Consider the following 21703-nt stretch of genomic DNA (forward strand, 5'->3'; position numbering starts at 1 on the left):
TGTCTCTCTCCACTGCTCTAAATAAAGGCAAAAGCCCAGAAAATATATGTTTGGTTTTTTTTAAACAACTTTAGCAGCTGTTCCAGGTTTTAACCAGCTGAAGTTCACAGAAAAAGAAGCTTATTTCTTTTTACTGTATATGAGTTACTTCTGCGTTTACAGAAGCAAATAAGAAAACTGGAGCAGCCAAAAAAAACAGTTTAACCTGCAGTTTAGTGAGTAAAAGACACTTTAAATTGTGTTTTACATCTAATTTACTCTAAAGTGTAATTCTCAAGGAGGCAAATCGTTAAATTAAATATTATATCAAACTGAGAGAAATCAATTTCTAAAACTTCTTTTTAAAAAAAAAAAAAAAGAAGCAATGAACTTGGCCAATTGTTACTCCATCCAACTCCATATAGTGAATAATTGAGCGAATAAAAGATGAATCTTTAGTTTTAGCTCCAACCAGCAGTTAGGATTTGAATCATGCTGTACAGGACTCAGAAAAGACTGAATATTTCTGAATTTAAGAAAGCATTTTTCACCTCTGGTCGTCGGGATAACTAACAAATAGAACTGAAAACAAAATGAGAAGATAAAGCCTTGCAGCGACGAGCGAAAATAATGCTGGTAACCCTTTATAGTTACTCTATAAATAACGTTTAACTGATGCATGACTCATGATGAATTAATAAAGATGACTTCAGGTTGCACACGTTTAACAAAAAACCTTCAATCAGTGCAGCTGGATTTAATTTTAAACCATATCTATGAAGAAATAAAGCCCACAATCATCACGAGTCCTGCGTTATTTCAGCTTTACTTCAACACAAGTGAATGATTTGTCACCAAAATAACATCTGAACCCAAATTTCAGGGCTTCAGACCAACTTGAAGCCACGTTGGAGACAAAACAGACATACAGCGGATGAACGTTTGACCACTTTTTTTTATTGCACGATTCAACTGACGTGAGATCCTGCACAAAAGTGTTTCAGCACTGCATCAGGGGAGGAAAAAAAAACAACAAAAAAAAACATACAACGTGGAGAGATTGTATGATATTTACAATAGATGCATCACTATGACCACTTATACATTATGTACATATTAGTCTCTGGTTCGCTATGACAGTAGTTACAGAGTGAAACCCTCTAACGCCACGTTACGCCTCAGCTCTACAGGGAATTACAGTGCTTAGGAAAAGAAAACGACGACTGGCTGGACTACATTCACTCAACACAAGAATCAGGGTTAGGATGACGGTCGGTACGCAGGAGGAGGAGGAGGAGGAGGAGGAGGACACTCGTACGACACTCGCTGCACTTTCACAGGTGGGACAAAAAAAAGAACAAAAAAAAAGTGCAGGTACGTTAAAAAACAAAACAAAAACAGCCTCCTGTTGCGTCTGTACAAGTCTAATGTGGGGTTTTTTTTCCTTTTCTGGGGATGTTTTTGGAGATTAAAGGTCAAACACGAGCACCAACGAAAACCTCCCAGAACAGCTGATTGAATCTTCAGAACGTCTCGAAGCACTTTTTAAATCAGCATGATGATGACCGAGTGTGGTTGAGGTGGATAAAAGTGGATTTTTCTTGCCTTTTCTGGTAAAATAAGACGATTTTCACTCGTTTAGAGCTCAAAAATTCAACAGAAACTAATCAGAGAAGGCGTAGAAATCCTGATTTGCCGACATAATGAGCAGATTTAAGGCGTCGTGGGAAATAAAATCGTTATTTTGGACGCTTTAAATTCAGCTAGGAGTCGAGCAGCACCGGCACTCACTTAAGATTTTGACTTAAAAATGATAGAAATGAGGTTGAGGTGAAAACGATGTGGATTTCTGAAAGCCTGAGTTGTTCCCCTGATGGCTAAAAACATCCAGGCTGCTGTTAATTATGTTCTCAGTGGTCCTAACGCCAAAGACTTTCACTTAACGTCACCATTTTCAGCTCTTACATCCGTTTAGGTTTAATGAGGCTTTTAGCGAGTAGTGGAGCTTTCTGCAGTGATAATAAAGACCTGAATGTCAGTTTTGAAGCATGAGCGTGTTGTAGGGAGCCGGTGTGGACAGAAAACAGGGTTTCACAGCTGAGATGTGAGTCCTAACATCCCCACCGCGCCGCGCAATCCCCTCGACAGACGATAAACTGAGTTACGAGGTGTCGGCCAGCGTTAAAGCGTCCGACGATAATCGGACTTTGAAGCCTCCTGAGGATTAAAAAAATAACACCGAGGGTCGATAAAAAGTCCAGCGTTCAGGTTCCAGACAGCATCACGGGAGTATTTATACCTAAAAAAAACAAACTTTGTACCTCAGATTTTCAAATACTAAAAAAAACAAAAAAAAGCACCAAAAGGACTCGGCTGTGAAACACAAGTCTCGCTCTCATTCCTTCATTTTTTAAATTTTTTTTTGTTAAATCATCAAACGGAGAGCGTCGAAAACCTCCCGGTAGTGTTTGTTTCTTAGCGGCGGTTTAACCCCTCGTTCTCTGGACGTGACTTGCAGCATCTTTGAGAGAAAAAAATAAACGAAAAAAAAAAAAAGCTGAGCTAAAACAAGATAACAGGTTGTAAAATAGCATCTACAGTTAAACGATCTACGGCTACTGAAGCCTACCCATAGTGTCTCGTTTGATAGGAAATCTGGCATATATATACTATATATATAAAAATAAAAACCATCCATTTGGCAACCTGTTTGACGCCGTACACCAACTCCAGTCATAATAATTTTGGTCTTTGATATACACATATATAGATATAGCGATAAAACTCTGCTGTTCAAGGTAATCCGTGTTGAGTGAAGGAGGGGAGGGCGACTGAGATTCAAGTTAGCAGACGGCCAGTCTAACTTCAGGCTGGATTTTGTCGGGTTTCTTTTGTTTTTCTAATAAAACGACACAAACAACAACAACAACAAACAAAAACAAGGCAGTTTGGTTGGTGGAAGAGTGAATCCAGTAGCTGAAGTAGGTGTCCTGACCTGCTCGTTTGTGCTTTACCACAGATGGTTCGACTCAGTGCAGACAAACAGAAAAACAACAAATAAAAACCTGAAAACGATGATAATAATAATAATAACAAAGAACGAGCGGCTAGCTGAAGGCCGAGCACGTGAGAGATCAGCGGCGTTCCCTGATGACGAAGATGTACAGTGCCTTGGTTCCTGTGATTCTGAAACACGACGGAGGGAGGGGAGGGTAAAAAAAAAAAAAAAAAAAAAGAAGAAGGATGTGAGAGTCTTGGTTTGGTCTGTTGGCGCCCTGAAAGGTCACTTCAGGCCTCGGCTGCTTTCCTCTTGGAGCCCTTCGTTTTGGCCTCGGCTCCGTCCGCCTTCCTGGAGCCTTTAGCGGGGAGGCCGGTGTTAGCGACGGCGGCGGCAGCGTTGGTCTCCGAGCCGGCGGCGTCTTGCGCCGGGCCGTCGGCTCCCTCCAGCTCGTCGTGCTCCATGCAGCACAGCTGGCCGGTGGCGGGCCACGGACGCAGCGCCCCCTCCTGGTGGGCCTTGCAGAAGGAGTTGGGGCAGAGCTGGCAGAAGGCCTCCGAGTTCTTCCCGCAGACGTCACAGTGGTGCCAGGGGCAGTCCCAGCGGCCTGCAGGGGGCACAAGAGCAGGGTGAGCAGGAAGCACACATTAGTCCCTCCAGTCTCTGGCTGGAATACATCCACCAGACACAAATCAGGATTACGTTTTTAACAACACAAAAACTTAAAGCAGTGTCTGGAAAAGATGGAGAGATAAATCTGAGCACAACTGATGAAGCAGAAGGTGAATAAAAACTGATTGTTTTGGGATTTTTTGTTGCTTTTCTGGTGAAAGACTGAACATTATTACTTTTTTTAGACAGTGAAAACTCAAAAGCATTGCTGAACCGTAAAAACAATCCACACATTGACTACTTACAGTCATTCAGAACTGCAACTATAAATAGAATAAACGACTAGTTACCATTCTGTGAACTGATTAATCAGTTTGAGCCATTTTTGAAGGAAAAAAAACCCAAGTTGAAACTGAAAATTTGAGCATTTTCTCAGCTTCTTTTCTCCTCTATGACAGTAAACTGAACATAATTGAGTTTTGGACAAAACAAGACGTTTGAGGACGTCGTTTTGGGCTTTGAATGGCATTTTCCATCGTTTTCTGACGTTTTTAAAACCAAGCAGCCAAACGATTAGTTGAGGAAATAATCCACAGCCACATTATAAATCCTCACATATGAGCATCTGGAACCAGCAAATGTTTGGGATTTTTACTGGAAGACCACAAACGACTGACTTATTTACCGCTAATCTATTCAGCTCAATTAGAATTCAACTAGTCTGCAGTCAAGTCCAGAGCGACATAAACCCAGAAACCAGAACAAATCAAGTGGAAAAACTACGGTATGTGTTTAAAAATAATCTCAAATGAAGCTGAAATGTGTAAAACGTACACAAGTCAACCAATTTACGGGCAGTTTTGGAGTCAAACGGTTCTCTAATCCTGCAGAAAGTCCTCTGTAGAAGATCTAGTGTGTGGAGATTAAATATTATGAAAGTCTGCAGTTTTTTTCATGTTCGACCTTTGAGCTATCAGTCCTGTTCCTTGCTGATAATCTGAACAAACTCTGGTGTGATCCTGCAGTAAAAAGCTAAAGCTGCAGCGTCTCAGGTGTTTTCTCACCGAAGGGTCTCTTGGTGAGGTTCAGGCAGGACAGGTGATAAGCTTTGGTGCAGGTTTTCTTATCACAGAGCACCAGCTGCCCTCCGTCTCTGCAGCGGAAACACTCGTCCTCGGACTTCTTCTTCCCCTCAGTTTTCCTCTTCTTGTATTTCCTCTTCAACCTCTTTCCTTTTGGATCGGCTGCATGGCCGTTGGAGTTCTGCGGAGGAGGTGGAAAACCTTAAAACTTAACCGATGTAGTTTTTCCAGCGAGCTCGTTCTACCACCGTGACCACTCAAACTTCAACAGCAGCTGTTAGTCAGTTAAACTCAGGTTTCTGAGCTGATACTTGCTGTGAATTGCGTTAATAATCTAAATCACATGAAGAAGTTGCAGCTGTGGTTGTGAAGCTCACCTTCGGTCGATCTCCCAGAAAACCGCTGCAGTTCGGAGCTCCGCAGCGGCAGACAGTCTTCTCGTTGCCGAGGCAGTCCAGGTTGTAGTTGAAGGTTAACTCGGTCCCTGAGACCCGAAACATCAAAAACAGGAAAATAAATAAAAGATATAATATTTAAAAATAAATAAATAAATCGTCCAACTTGGTAGAATAACTCCATGAGGCGCGTTCCATCCCAAATCATCACATTTTTAGAGTAACTTCTACTCGACCAGCTCTGATTTGTGTTTTAAAACATCCACATTCTGTGCTGTAAAATTTAAAAGATATTTGTCAAATTTTAGAAGGATACATCAAATGCTTTCCAGGATATGTTTTTTGTTTTATTTTTTAAATTGCCCACTTTCAGCACAGTTTTTGAACTTTAAGGTCTCAAGAAGTATTAAAGATAAAAGGTTAAAAAAAATTAAAATACACCAATATATACTTTTTAAATGATATTGGGAGAATTATTTTGAAACTCGAGGACGTGACTTGGCTCAGACCATCTACCAATATTTGTGTTTTTGTGGAACAACTTGTCAAACCTGCTTCATCGGTTATGGAAGCTAAACAATAACAATTTGACCTATTTTATTTTGTGATGAAGTATTTCAAAATAAATAGTATTTTATTTTTCTTTTATTTTTATTATTGTGACATGCAGCTGAATGTGGTTCAGTAAATGCTACTAGTGGACTCCTGCTTTATCTTTTTTTTTTGCTATTGTGAGTTTGACGGGACTTTTTATGGCAGCTTTTTTTTAAACCTATAATCACAGACTTCTACAGATACTTGTCCAATACTGCAGATTCTGAATCATCAACATGTCGAGAAATACCTGAAAATTTCAGGCTTTAATCTTTAACAGCCACAAATTTCAATACAGAAGAAAAAATGTTGAAAGTGGGTCGATGGTTAATTTTAAAGAAAATGTTATATTATGAAGTATTTGATAAATTAAGACAAAAATTCCAAAAAACATATCTTCATAAATATCTAAACAGACAAACAGAAATTCTCTACAAATTTGCTACATTTTAAAATTAATTATCTTGAAAAGTACGTGATAAATCAATCTAAAATTTACAGATACAAGTTTAAATATTAAAAGATTATGGTAAAAAAAAAAAAACACAGCTTCAAGCGAGTGAGAATTGGCTGAGCAGAAGGCCCCATGATGACTAGAGGTGGAATAACCCATAAACGACTAAAATAAAACCTTCTCTCACCTGACGGGATGTCACAGACGGCGAACAGACCGACCCGAGTGTCGCCGTTCACCGTCCACTTCTGAGTCTCACAGTTGGGCTGACAGCTGTGGTTCATGAAGCGAGAGTAGTTTCCTTTCGGACCGGCGTCGATGATTCGGTCCTTAAAAAACACAACAGAAAGAAATTCTAGTTTCCTCCACCTGAACCTTTTGTTATATTTCTTGCAATAAAAACCAACAACAAACACCTCCTTCCTGCGGTTTGTATCGTATTACCAGCAGATCTGTTTAATATCTGTGGTTGTAAATGTCGTATTGGCTACTGTAATGCTGCAGTTGTCTGTCACGCAACATTCCCAATGCAATACTGTTCATGTAGCTCCCAGTGGAAACGGCTGCTGCTGCTGCTGGGCAAACAGAACCCGACACACTGCGGAGCTGCCCGGAGACACTCAACAGAACCCACACGGGAACACAAAGCACAGCAGACACAACACAGCATAGGACCGGCGCCGACCTTGTCGATGGTGAGCATGTAGAAGTCGGTGATGTTGTTCTCGTGGGCGTACTTGATCCTCGCCCGGCACTCCTCCTCGTCGATCAGCTCCCCGATGTACTCGTTCACAAACTCCCCCTGTTTGAGAAACGCTGTGATCAGAGCGGACACCAGCCTTTTCCCACAAACATGGGCACTTTAAACACGCTCTCTTGCACATATCTACAGCTGTATATTGCAGATAAACAATCATTTTCTTCTATAACCTCCTGCTGCTTGTTTAAAACGGATCAAACTTCTTGTGTGTGTTCACATGTCTGGCCAAGAAAGCAGATTCTTATATCAGCGGGTCATAACAGATGGCCGATAACGATGTCAGCTGAAGGTTTACAGCTTTGTTTGAAAATCTCACATAAAAATAAATAAATCTGAAGCCTGTTCTTATTTTTCTAAGTGAATGTATGCGTTTAAAAGTAGTATTTTAGTTCTGCTGCTGCCAGTGAATCATTAGGATAACAGCTGGTATGATAATATGTTAATTCTGCGTCAGGAAAGATTTAATAGTCTTTACTGATGGGCGGGAAAAGTGTGCATCTATCATCAACCGATCAAATGAATTGGAAAATATCAACATCTGCATTCCAATGTTTATGTTTTACAGCCTTATATCACAGCATTTCATTTCAAAGTGAGAATCCTGCCTGTAATATTTATCAGCATTGTATATAAACTACTCTCGGTAGATGGTTTACTGCTACAAAAGCACCAGAAATACTTCAGCATGCACTCCAAGTAAAGCCAACCAGTGCAGGGTTTTTTTAGAGGAGAGTTTGTAACATTTAAAAATAAATTAAGCGACTGCAAACGAATGTCTTGACATTTTAAAAGATTTTGAAAAAATGAAACCGTTACTGGAAGAATCAGAACTCTGGTGGACAAACTACAGAGAAGAGTGACCTGTAATAAAACAAGTCTTTGGCTTTTCTGTATTGTAGTTGTTTACAGGCTGACACCAACATTAATTAATCTAAAATGAGCCTTGCAGACCCTAATGAAGACTTACAAGTTGATGTATGTTGGTCTGTTTGTTCGCTTATTTGCTTGAAGAATAAATTATGTCAATGCCTTGGGTGGTTTTTTTAGACATACTGACCATTATCAAGTGTAATATGTGCGTTTTCTTTTGACGTCTCACACCTGAGACGGCGTTTCATGGCAGGACGACCCTCTGCTCACCTTCTTGATGTCCCTCAGGGAGATCAGACCCCAGCCTTTGCCCGGCGTCTTGATGATCTGGGTCTCCGGGTAGAGGCGTTTGGTGAAGTCCTGGTTGCAGCAGCGCTCCCCGCTGGGACACACCTGAGGGTGGCACTCGTACTGCAGCATGCGGTTCAGGCACTCGGACTCGAACCCGCACGGCCTCTCGTCGGTCGGCTTGCAGTTGCACTTGGGGATCTCGGAGATGTCGGCGGTGTAGACCTGAACCTTGCCGAAGGGTTTGTTGACCTGAGAGGAGGGAGCAGTAGGGAAAAAAAAGCTATATATCTCTCCTCCATTTATTTATTGATGTGCAGCAAACTCCTCTCATGCAGCAGGTTTGTATCTGAAACATAAAAAGCAAAGAGTGGCTTTTCAGACCTTGATAAATTTATACGGGGGCGGTTTTCGGCTGTTCTCTTGAGCTTCCTTGGCCTCTCGCTTCAACTTCATCTCCTTGAATCGAGCTTCAGCCTCCAACAGAGCTGCAGAGAGGACAAAAAACAGCATAAAAACACAGTACATTTAGTTTAATCTGGGGAAATATTCATTTCAACGCTTAGTTAAAGGCGATCCTTCAAAATAAAAGTCCTTCTGGTTTATACTGAGCAGCAGGTGAGCTGATATTTACACAAAACACATCATTTATTGCGGCTTTTCATGGACTTTTGTACAAGGTTAAAACAGGAAGCTGCATTTTTTACTAGATATTCTTGATCTACAATTAAGTCAATGTAAAAAAGGAATCAGAGAAGACAGAAGTGATTCCTGCAATTATTTCTGTTTTTTGTTCTTTTCATTAGCAATCATTTGACTAAGACATGAATAAAATATTGCAAAGCGGCGGCGGAGACCCCTCACCGTTCTTGAAGACTTTGCCGATGCCGGTCCTCTGATGCTTGCTGCCCCTGTCGCCCTCCATGTAGGGAAACACTCGGCCCTGGTGGGTCCAGAAGTAATCCTTGGAGCCGAAGAAGAACACCGGGAACTCTCCGATCTCGTGCTTAAGGTGCTGGATGTTGGTGGGAATGCTTCTTGGGTGGTGGATTTCTGCCGGCCACCATCTAAGAAGAATATAAAAAGCCAGGAGCAAGAATAAGTCACTTGTTCAGTTTAAAAGCAAAAAGAAGCAGCAGCGTCTGTTCTTCTCACCTGTATGTTCCCAGTTTGACCCAGATGATGTCCCTGTACTTGGGCTTCTTCCCGGCTCGGCAGTCGTTGCAGAACCAGCTCCCGTCGGGCATGGCGATGTTCAGGCAGTCAGGGTGGAAAGCCGCGGGGCAAGACTCGCAGCACAGCAGCTGGCCTCCTGCAGCACGAAAACATAAACCGAATTAAACCTGAGAGGACGCGGAGTAATTTCGATGTTCACTTATGAGTCAGCTCCGTTTTTATAGAGCATCCTTCTGCACAGGGGTGATAAAAACAAGCTTAGTCTGACTAAAAGCCAAAAAGAAAAGGAAAACAAGCTGCCGCATAGGTGTTTGTTAATCGACTCAAACACATGCTGTTGCGTCCTTTGTGAGACAACAAGGAACAAGGCTGGCGGATTTCTGCAGGGCTTCGCTTTGGTGGCTAAAACTCCCAAACATAAAAGCAACCAGACGGCTAGAAAAGACGAGCTCTCCTTCTGTGTTTCTGCATCATCTCGAGCACACAAAACTGGCAGCGACTTCGACTGAAAATCGCCTCCCAGGAGCCGTTCTTCTGATTTTCTAGCAGCATGCGAGATTAACGGCTCCGCAGTCAAGATTTAGAGCGGTCGGTCGTGCCAAAACGGTTTTCTAACTGCCCTTCAGAGAGATTAGGGCAATGGTTTTCATGCTACACTCTGTTGCTCCGGGGCAACACTAGGAAAATCTACAACCTTTTAACGTCACATAACTCTCTTTCTGCAGAGCTGCTGTTGCTGTGCATTAAAGCAGAGACTCCTGCAGAGTTTTAAACGCCGACTCTGCATATTGCCATGATGTTAATAAGTGCAGCTACTGTTGATGCAGTTATCTGCGAAATAAACCGATCGATAGCCAGTGTGAGGCACAATCTGGGCAGCTTAACACCTCTGCTGAATAAAAGAGGGAAAAATGTATAGCACAGTGGTTCTTCTTTAAAATCAGAGGAGGTCTAGTTCAATATTCAGAAGCATCGCATTAGAAAAAGTTTGAAGCAAAAAGGACATTTAGTTAAATAACTGCCTTTTCTGTAGAAATGCCTTTTTATGCTCGCTTGAGGTGATTTTTCACTTTCTTGAAAGACTAATTGCGCTTCAAGGGAGATGAAAACACCTTTTCTAAATAAGTTTTGACGCTAAAAACATTTAATTCACACGACTGATCGGCTGTTTCTTTGGTCTTCGTCTCTGGACAGCATGAAACACGACCAATACCAGTTGAACAAACACAACTTGCCTGATTTTGTCTCACAGATGGACAAAGTTTCGTTTATTTCTTTCAAGTATATTTTGCAACAACAGTTTTTTTCCCCCCCAGCTTCGTCTACTGTTGTTACGTAGCGTTTATCACGACCTTATCAAAAGCAGTTAATGGAAACAAGTCTAATTCACAATTTTTCTTTAAATATTTTTGAGATATTTAAAAAATTCGCCTCAGAATTCACTTGAAAATTATACAGAATCACAACTGTCGTCATCTGACATTAATCTCAGCTGCACAAAAGTGCCTCAAAACAAAAGCCATCAACACCAGTAGCTGCCCTCCCCCGCCGACAACAGGAGAGGTGACGAACCTTTAGAGCAGACGAAGCACCAGCTGACGTTGACGTGACTGTGGTGGCTGTAGCCCTTCTTGGCGTTGAAGTGGTTGGTGCAGATGATGGCGGTGTTGGTGATCATCTCGCTCCCCGCGGCCACGCACTGGTCGCCGACGTGATACGCTACCGGGCAGCGCAGGCAACGCATCAACCTCCCTACAGCGCAGAGAGAGAGAGGATTGGACACCAGATTACACTTAATATACTGATGAACAGCTCTGCAGCACATACAGATCTTCACTGTTGATTATTTACTTGATTAACTGATAAGCTTTTTGGTCTATCGAGTCGTAGAAAACGTTGAAAAATGTCAGTGCTTCCCAAAGCCCAACATAAAATAAAATCACATATGTTGCCCAAAAGTCAAAGAATAAAGAAACCAGAAAACATTCACATTGAAGAAGCAGGAATCAGAGAATTATGACTTTATTTATTCTAAAAAAAAAAAAACCAGACTCAAACCACCTATTCAGTCATGAAAATAGATATTAATTCAGTAGTTGACAATGAATTGATGGATTTGTTGCAGCTCTACTGGTGAACAGAAACTCAGTAACCCAAAATAATGAAACCATCATTTAATAGCTGAAACTACTTTTAGTCACAAAGACGTCAGACCTCTGATATTTTCACATTAAACTATAATTTGCTTTTGTCTTCAGGTCCAAACAAGACAATTCCTGTTGCAGAAACATTTCTGCAGATAAATTCTGAATCCTACATGTAGTTTTTCACTGTACTTTCCACACCTTTATTGATACAGATGTTTTTTCACGTGTAAAATATTTCTGTCCATTAATCATCATCTCATCTAACTTTTCTGAAACTCAAAATGTCATAATGCCTTCCTGGTTGATAAGAATGACGATTTGTTGCCTTTACAGCTGTAAAATCACAAACTTTCAACCTGCTCAGCTTAAAAAAGCATCGTGTGTGAATGTACAAACTGATGATAACTAAATCAGAAGAAGCTTAAGCTGACTCACCCTTGGTCGACCTTTGCTTGGTGCGGCAGCCGTAGTGGCAGCTGAGGCAGGCGTGGAGCGGGCAGCGGAAGCCCCTGTTGTCGAACACCGTCAGGGGGTTCAGGCGGACGCAGGCCTCGTGGTAAAACTTGCCGCAGTGCGGGACGTGACAGCGGCGGACTTTACCATCCGACTGCTTGCAGTTGAAGCACGCGTGAACTCCTGAGAAGACAAAAAGGGAGGAACGCGCTACTAATGTTACTGCTGTTGAAAACTCTCTCGAGGTCGGTTTCCGTGGACGAGGCGCGGCGTCCTCACCTGTGCTGCACGCCTGGCACTGCAGCTTGTCGTCGAGTTTGAGGGACGAACCCAGACAGTGGAGGTGAAACATCCCTAAACACTGACCTTCGCAGGGCACCAGGTCGTCACCGGCCTGCTCACACACCTGCACAAAATCACATACACTCAGTTTAAAACGCAGCAGAAACAGAGACACGTGGAACCAGAATTACAGCGCTTCCCACTGCAGGAACTTTGCAACCATTGTGCACGTTCTGACTGCAAGAACCACCCTCATAGAACTTCTTTCAGAATAAAGTACCGACTTCGGCATCTCAGTTTTGGTTAACTTGGAGAGAACAAACATCAATTTTTACTCTTTCAATTACACTGCCGAGTAACAGCCTTCTCCTCTCGAACATAACCATCAACATAAAAGTCTACATGCAATATAGGCAAGACAAAATATATAAAACTAAAAAAACAGCACTTACAGCAGCTTTGACCATTGCACCACAAAAACAAAAATACTGCTGGATAACCTGATCCAAGTGGAACAAGTTCTGGAGTTTCAAAATGGTTCTCCAAATACAACTCAGATTTATTTTTAAATGTGTGTATATTTTCCATTTTCTGGCTTTAACAGCTCGTGAGATATTGTCGTTGAAACGTAGCATCAAGTTTCGTGCTGAAAGTGGGTCGAGAGACAATAAAAAAGATCTCTCAGAAAGTATTTGATGGATAAAATTTAAAATTGCACTGATATATTTATAAATATCCAAAATTGTAGGCAAATCAGAAATGGTCCATTTTTTTTATGGTTGCAATTGTCCATCATACATCATGTGAGAGGTGTACATGGTGTTTATAGACTTTATTATTTATATTATTTCCCTCTATTTCGTACATTTTGTCTGCATCTATTACGCATTAATTTTTCCTCATTTCTGCTTATGTATTTTGAGCTGCTGCAGTAATTTTATGAGTTGCACCCAGTTATGACTATTTTTCAGCGTTTTGGTGCACAATAAGTCAACATTGTGGTTGTGTTTATGTCTAACAGGGTGCTATTTATAATGCACAGCACTTTGGTTCAACTCCTGCTGTTTTAAATGTGCTTTATCAATCAAACTGACTTGACATGAAGCTGTTGGATCCTACATAGCAACTGTGTGAAAAACCATAAATCACTGAAAAAAACCACCGTATGTCCTTATCCTACAAATTAAAATAGTGAAGACCTACCTGACAGACGAACTCTTTCTTCCGCTCACCCTTCTTCGTCCCGTCCAAACTGTCGCTGGGAGAATCAGGACGTCCTTCACTCCCAGAACCCTGCAAAATTTAGTTGGTAAAGATGAGGCATGAAGAAAAAAGGTGAATCTTTGATAACAAGTTGGTGTGATTTAAGGTTAAAACCGCCTCTCACCTCAGGATCAGGACACGGCGAGGACCGCCTCTTCTTCGCCTTGGAGGGCGTCGCCTGATTCTCTCCGTCCTGCTTCCTTTTCCTCCTGCGCTTTGGTTTCGCTGCATCTTCGTCACCTGCGTGCAGTCAGAATGTTTGGACATTAATGACAGAGCCAATATGTCCGTAAAGCAACTCACAGGAGGTGTCAATTCAAAGGACAAGCCAAGAAATGGTGCTTGTATTGTTGTAACGGTGCAAATACAGAGTGGTTCTATACCAGTAAGGGGACCTTTAGGCTTTTTCACCCATTTCTTGGGCTCTTTCACATCTTTTACGTCAGCTTTCTTTCTTCTTCTCCGCTTTTTCTCAGTTCCTTCTGAATTCAAAGCCTGTGAAGGTAAACTCTCTGTCAGCATTTGGATGTGAAAATCAACATCAGCATTTTTGTAAAGCACAAGATAATTCAACTTTTCAATGGGCAAAGTAGCTCCAATATCAACTAATAAAAAACAGGTGAAATTTTGTGTCTGACATCACCTCAGGTAGAAACTCACCTGTTTTTCAGCGTCTTTGCCAGTTCTGCGTCTCTTTTTAGGCTGCTGGTCCTTGTCGGCCGTGTCTGCTAGCGGCCTTTTAGACATCTTCTTTCGCTCCCTCTTCACTAAAAAAACGAAAGATGTTATTTAACACTTTAATCTGGTTCATTTTAAGACATTTTAACTGTTTTCAGGCAGTTTATCAAAAAAAATGTTTTAAAAGTCCCAGATTTTGCAAAAAAGTTTTGACATTTCTGAAAGAAAGATAAAATGCAACTTTCAAATAGGAGACCGACAAACTTTATGAATAAATTCTGATTTTTTGATGCTGAACAGCTTAAAACACAATACCAATACCCGCTGATAAAAAAACAGAAGTTACAGTTTTGCCAAATGAAAACAATCCATGAAGACTTCTTTCCATTTTTCTGTCATAGATGGCCAAAGTTTTGTTTGTTTGTCGTTTTAATTTTTTTCCCCAGCTGTTGGCAAACAACTGGGTTGGACTTGAAACCTGCCAAACTGCTAAAAGAAACTGTTCAAGCGTGATATTTTGCAGTACGCTGGGGCCGGTTTCTCGTTTTGTAAAGCAGAACTGGACAATACCACGGCCAACACCCAGCATCCTCTTATGGTTTGAGAGCACCGGAGAAGTTAAAAATGTGGATGTTGATGATTTATTTTCCCCTAAAGATGAACAGTTACTTGGGTTTATCAACTGGAATCGGCCAGATTCACAGCGGTTTCTGTCTTCACTGCTAATTTAACGCGAGCTAAACTAGTCCTCCTGGCGTTTCTATTGCTTTGGAAGCATAACATTCCTCTTGCTTCAGTCAAACTGGGGGCCTTTCATCAAACTTGCTGACCGATTGTGTTTTTTATTATTATTTTAATGCGGGTTTGGTCATATTGTGAACATTTTCTTCTATTTAAATTGTCCCACGTGTTTCATTCACACAGCAGAATAAGATGCACAGATAAAGTTAGCCTTTTAACTAAAATCTGATTAACTTAATGGAACAAAAACAATTAAATGATAACTTGGCCTATAATAATACAGAATACAACTCAAGCCAGCCAACATTACTGCTGATGGGAAACGTCTTTATCATTACAGCTGTGTTATGAATGTTCAGCACGCTTTCTCTGAATCAGTATCTGGATTTTTTTTCCCCCACATACTGCAGATTTTGCTTTTTTTGTCCCATATTGCACACCACATCCCACATTTTGTCAGCATCAGCCTGTACTGCTTGCATAGGCGCTTTTGAACGCAGCCCTGGTTTTATTTCCAGCTTCTTCTACTCCGTTTATTACAGACGTTTGTAACGTAGCCTATAGCACCACCCTCTGACGACACTACACAGCTTCACTGAATTGCTCCACAACGTTCAGAAACATTTGCTGATTTGCTTATATGGAAACACAACTACTGAGACCAGGTGTACTTTACTGTGATGCAACATCTCTTTTTCTCCAAAATCAGAACAAGGGAGAGCCAAATTATAAGGATTAGTTGTTGTAAAGTGCAGATTTATTCATGTTTTATCAGTTTTCACCATCAAAAAAGCACACCTTGGCCATTAGAATTGGGTTTTCTCTACAATCAGTGTTCTCAAACAGCATTTTGGACAAATTTCGCTGCATTTCTAAGCTTTAAAGGAGAAATGGACTTGTTTGTATGGGTTTCACTCTTTCTTCTTAAATAAACTGACCACATTGAATGATAGATTCCACAACAAACCAACCACTTCACTGTTTCACTGGCCACATGTTGGCAACTTAAAGGTGAAGAATCTGACCATAGCTGGTAAACACACACCAGCTCGGGCCTGATTTGACCAACACTTGACCGACGGCTATTTCTGCCATGCCACGAGAGTTTCAACTTTCAACCAACCTGGAACTGAAAGTGGAAGTGAGACCGCTTCCGAAACATCATCCGTCGAAGAAACCGGCTTTGTTTTTTTCCTCTTCTTCACGGGGTCAGAAGCGTTGTCCGTCGTCACAGTCGCTTTCTTTCTCCTCACGGTCTTGGTGGGAGACTGGGGCTGTCTGGGTTTCCTCTTTTTCTTCTGAGGTACACCTGATTCAGAAGTTGAGGGATTCTGCAATGGAAAAAACGAATGGAATAAAAGGATGCAAACCAAAATTATACAGTTTTCAGGCGTTTAAATTACGATTATATTGTCTTATTAGGGTTTTAGGACTACTTATATTCCAAAAAGCTCTCAGTACATTCAAAACTTGATTATTTTCCAGATATTTTTAGTTGAAATATGGAATAATTGATGGTTTAAATGACCAGTTCTGCTCTGCTAATGTCTCAGTGTGTGCCTGCTTTGATTGTAGAATTAAACACGTACAAAATATTACAATATTGTTTATTTTCCTACTTCCCAGACTTGTGTAGGAACTAGAGCTGCTCCTACCTACAACTCTGCTAATTGATCAGGTTTCTTGAACGTGTAGATTTACAGATTTTCAGATCATTATGCACTAAATAAATTTGGATTTTTTAAATCCTGGACAAAACAAGACATCTGAAGACATCACCCTGCGCTTTACTAAACTTAAAGATGTTTCAACAGTTTTTGAAATGTGTTGAGCTAAGTGATTAGTAAAAAAATTTATCAAAATATTTGTGACGATTTTAGTTTCTGTTACCTGTGAGGATGGATGTGGTTGAAGCATTGCTTTGGAAGAAACCGTGGCATTCAGCTTCTTTTTGGACAAGAAAATATTTAGATCGCCGGTTCCCCTTTTCTTCCATTCCCCAGCTTTGCGTTTTGTTCCAGGTGCTTTTGTCTTTTTCCCTGTTGAAGTGCTATCTTGGGGCTGGGGGGCCACGGAGGGTTCACCAGCAGGACCCGCCAGCAGAAAGGGCAGATCGGGGCTGAGTCGACACTCTCCGTCCAGGTTCACCTCGTCGCTGTGCACCGGCTTCAACTTCTCCAAGATGAGGGGGTTCAGGTGAGGCCCGCTGTCGTCGTACACAAACCCGAAGTTGGTCATGCGAGTATCCAGCGACATGCTGAGAGCCTCCTTGGCCTGAATGATGCCCATGTTCCACTGAGCCCGGAGTTTACGGGGTATAGAGGGAGTCGTCTGCAAGACACAGGGACAAACCGGCAAATTTCTAAGACAAATGACACATTACAGCGATGATGCTCAAATAGTTGGATATCAGCTATAGCTACGAGAACACTTAGTAAAAGCAGGACAAAGATTAGCTGCCCAAATATGTGTTCCAGTGTCAACTGAAAGTACGATTGACCTAGCTTCTTGTGTAACTGATGTATATTTACAAAAATAATTCACAAAAACGCCTTCAATACACCAAATATGGTCATCAAGCAGTAAAATACATGTCAGTATCTTCCTCTAATTTAGAATTTCTTATTTTATTGTGTTGTATTATGTTCTTACTGTACACTATGTGTGATAGGGGTTTTTCTTATATCAGATTTTGTTGCTTTTATTGAATGATATGCTGTACTTTCACTTTTCCCAAGACAAACTTCCCTATGGGACAATAAAATAAATCTTATCATATAAAACTTGGAATGGACTTGACTAGCTTTCTAAAAACTGAATAACAAAGAAAACGAAACTTGCACCAACCATTTTAAGGAAGTGCAATGTTTTAATGTTGCAAGGAGTCCGAGGCCAGTCTTTCCAAACAACAGCACATCCTCTACACAGTCAATATGCAAAGACATCGCTTAGAAAGTGGCTGATTTACCTTTTTGTGGATAACCCGGGAGGCCGGCTGTTTCTTGCTCTGGCTGAGCTCCTGGTATTGATCCTCCCCAGTGAAGGACACCATGTTCTTCTCGAAGATGTAGCTTCTCTCTGGGGCATCTCCAAAATACTGCACATGGTAAAAAAGGCCCGTCCTGCTGTTGACTGTTTAAAAAAACAACACAAAATGCAAGAAGTTAATAAAAATGTTATCCAACTGGCACTTTTAACCTGGAAATGTACCATATATACTAACAAATAAACCACAAAGCTCTATTTGTTAACTTTACGACAGAAAAGTTACAACTTCGTAACAAGCATATCTCACTTTTCGGTTTCTGTTTGACATGATTGTTGATTTCTGGGTCTGTGGTCACCATGCAGGGCCACCAGGGGTATCCTGACACCTTTGTCCAAACCAGATCCCCAACAGAGAAGCTAATTGGCAAAGGAGGCGCTTCCGTTTTCTTCTCCGTCACTTCAGGAGTAGTGACGGGTTCAGGCTGGAGCAGAGGAAGAACGATTAGACAATCAGTAAATGTTGGCACCCAACACATTTTCTTTCCTGGAATCAGTGCATTTTTTTCCTCACATACTTTTTTTAAACACATGTGAAGTGCTATTTGTGGCAAAAGCTGTGCATCAGAGTTCAAAGATTTGGTCTTCGTAGATCAATTTTCCACAATTTCTAATGTGGAAATCAAAATAAAACCCCAGACATTTGACGAAACTTTTATCACACTTATTGAACATTCCCTGAAGGTCACCTGATGTTTATTTTTTTTGTAGAAATGTACAAGAATACATCGTCTAATGTGAAAATCTATTTCATGTTATAGTTCTCATCAGTATCCCCAATGCATATGAGCAAATACTTGAATTTCAACAGAATTAACCTTTATATTTCAACTCTCTGTAGAAAGCCTGCTACTGTTCAATGACATTTATATATTCCAGGTTCTTTTGTCTTAATACCATCTGCCAGAATAACTGTAACGTTTCTGTGCTATGGTTTATCTTTAAACCAGTATTAGAAATGCAAATTACAGTGTACTACAGTGCATACATTTGCAAAAGGAAAATAGCAGTTCTGGCTTTAATCAAATATTTTTTTCTTAATGATACGAATAAAAGTAAAACCTCAGCAGCTGCTCCAGCTCCCTCTACAGCATTCGTGTGATCAAGTGGCTCCACGGGGATTACGGAGGGACTGAAGTTTGTTTGAAGGTTCGGTTTGAGAGGTCTTCCTCCCTTCCTTTTCTTCGGGTCCTGTCTATCATCTGCTCCAGATATAGTACCATCAATGGCTGTGGCCAAACTGGTCCCATTGGCACAGCACGGCTCGAACAGCGGCTGGTTGATCACCTGGGGTATCGTCACCTTGAGTTCAGGTTCAGCGTGAGGAATGCAATCCAGCTGATGGGTGCCATTGGTAGCAGGGGCTTCAGCGCCCTTCAGCATGGGGGGCTCCGGGGTGCAAAGCGTCGGCAGCGCGTCTTGGTCACCGTTCAGCACAAGGGAGGTGAGGTCTTTGAGCCTCTCGTGGCTGTGGTTGCTGTGACTGTGGCCAGGCATCTTCTGCAGACCGCCGTCTTGTAGTGTGGCAGCCAGCTGTGCAGCAGCTTTGTCCATTAGCAGAGCTGGGTCACTGCCCATGTCCCCCCGTCCTTTCCGTACACTCAGGGACTCCGGTGGCTGCTTCATGCTGATCGGGTTGGCTGGTTCGGGCATCGAAGGCAGGGAGCTACCTTTGCTGTCCATCCCATCTAACCCCCTCCAGGCTCGCTGAGCTGCAGGGAGAGGAGCACACGGAAACTTCTTATTGCACAGGTTCAAGCAGAAAGCATTAAGATCATGCAGGCAATGCTGTGCTCTTCATTCTGCACATTTTGCAAAATGGCATTCTGGGATATGAATCCTGTGAGCATAACATTACACATTTTACAAAATGGCACTCACTTGCTTCAGCGGAGCATGAACGGAGAGCTTGGAGGCGACACAGAATACTGCACCTGTCACGGAATGTTCCAGCCGCCTAGTTTTGGCTGTTTTTATAAGAAAGTGGAGCGACTCGATTGACCACAAGTCTGAAGCAACAATGCCTCTGTCTAGCCAGAGAATATTAACCCCTCAATGAAATCTACATCCACACACTGATCACAACTAATGTGAACGAGGTCAAGTCAAACCAACACTCGATTACATCCATGCATACGAGCAACAAAAAAGGGGGAAAAAAGACACACACAGGGCGGCCGGAAAACCTCTTACCGCGACAATTTTAAGTTGGCTTTCTGCTGGAGAAGGGACCAGCTAGCTGCTAGTTGCAGAATGTGGCTGAGCGGTATGGAGAGGCAGCCTGCAGGCTCCACCGCATGCAGAATGCCCAATGAGTGGGTGGCTAGCCGTGCCGCGTTACCACCGCATTACCGGCTAGAAAAGCCGCGGAAATGAAAGCAGCTGACAAGCCGGACCAGCGCAACTGGAGTGCGAATAATTGCTGGAATTGAATGTATCCCACTCGAGCTGCAAGCTAGTGTGTCTATTGTGCTTAACGGCACAAGGTAGTTAGCTCGGTCGCAATGTAACGGCAGCACGGCTGAAGTTGTCTAATTACTGTTAAAGCGAGCGTTTGCAACAACCGTTCCGTCCTGATGTTAACCATTAGCGTTAAAGTGTAGCCGGTGGGATGCCAGCGATAGCTAGCGGCTGCTCTACCATGTAATGCAAGAAAGGGGATCCGACTATTATCTGAAGCGGAAGCCACGATGTGGGAATCTCATGGATCCCTGCAACGGACAGGCGGACGAGCATATTCCCATCGCGCACAACCGCATCTCTGTCATCACTACAGTCAGCCATTACGCTGGATTCCAGCAAATAGACAAAGCCGCCATCCCGAAGGGCTACACGAGCTAACGATGCGAAGCGAATGCTAAATAAGCCGTAGCGTCGCCGGACGTCTTGTGGCAGCCCGTTTAAGCTGTTCTGCTTTTGTGTCGCTCATATGCTTAATTTGCAGGCGCCATGACAGCTCGTTTGAAAAAGAAGCTAACCGTGCTAGCCAAAGCTAACCAGCTTCCCATTGAAGCCCAGTCAAATTAGCACGGCTAGCTAGCTAGCTCCTCTCGCACTAAAATGGATGGTCGGCCCCGAACATCTGCACATAGAAAAACTCCCGGTCGGCTAACACCGCCGGGTTGACAATAACATGAAAGACCGTGTCTCTCGGGTTACCTGTTGAACGTCCTCTCGGCGGTTAAAGGGAGGAAATGTCCGTATTCATCCTGAAAAGCGGAGGGTTTCATTCAAGTCGAATCAAAAGCTTGCGGGAAACTCAAACTCTCCGGCCGACCAGCGCGAAAAATACTCACTTCGGATTGGTCGGCGGCGCAGAGAGGATCCAACCGGTCCTTTCAAAAAACCAACCGTAGGAAGTAGCTGACCCCGGAGCCTGCCGTCCGTTTTCACCCACTGTCACCGCTTTAGCGCCCTCGTTTTAATATTTAGTGCCTTAAAAATCACCGCATGTGTTTATTTGTTTATTTGAACAACAATGTAAATGGACTGTGACGTCTTAGAAAACAGGAACCCTCAGGGAACGTTTCATGAGAAGTTCCCTGAAGGTTGCTGTTTTTTGGGGCTTTTATGACAAATTGTGACTTTTTTAAAAATAAATAAATAAAATTATACAGAAATTAACCATCCGGGCATCTTAAGGGAATGTTCCCCGAAGGTTATTGTTTTGTGTTTATAAAAAAAAAATGTGACCTTTAAAAAAAAAAAACAAACAAAAAAAAGTATACCAAAAATAGCCATCTGAGCATATTAAGGGAATGTTGAAAGAATGTTCTCTGAAGATTAATGTTTTTGGGGTGTTTATCACAAACTGTGACCTTTATTTAAATAAAATTATACAAAAACTAACCATCGGGGAACCTTAAGGGAATGTTTAAGAAATGTT

General features: G+C 42.0%; 1 protein-coding gene across 1 annotated transcript; it reads right to left on the reverse strand.

Annotated features, from left to right (window-relative positions):
• Positions 1–914: 914 nt before the first annotated feature.
• On the reverse strand, positions 915–21084 carry LOC103373487 (histone-lysine N-methyltransferase NSD2-like). The gene is made up of 22 exons (XM_008303384.1): positions 20977–21084; positions 18880–19529; positions 18068–18242; positions 17741–17904; positions 16663–17103; positions 15896–16103; positions 14014–14120; positions 13737–13848; positions 13478–13593; positions 13294–13383; positions 12088–12214; positions 11791–11991; positions 10781–10960; positions 9188–9344; positions 8897–9099; positions 8417–8520; positions 8015–8284; positions 6800–6916; positions 6302–6443; positions 5049–5155; positions 4654–4852; positions 915–3584 (listed from the first exon to the last, which is right to left on the reverse strand). Exons 2-22 carry the CDS (start codon positions 19498–19500, stop codon positions 3268–3270), a joined length of 4158 nt encoding a protein of 1385 aa, XP_008301606.1. The 5' UTR covers positions 19501–19529; positions 20977–21084; the 3' UTR covers positions 915–3267.
• Between the last annotated feature and the right edge of the window lie 619 nt (positions 21085–21703).

Source organism: Stegastes partitus, unplaced genomic scaffold (genome assembly GCF_000690725.1).
Source record: "Stegastes partitus isolate 25-593 unplaced genomic scaffold, Stegastes_partitus-1.0.2 Scaffold1995, whole genome shotgun sequence".
NCBI classification, from domain to species: Eukaryota; Metazoa; Chordata; class Actinopteri; family Pomacentridae; genus Stegastes; species Stegastes partitus.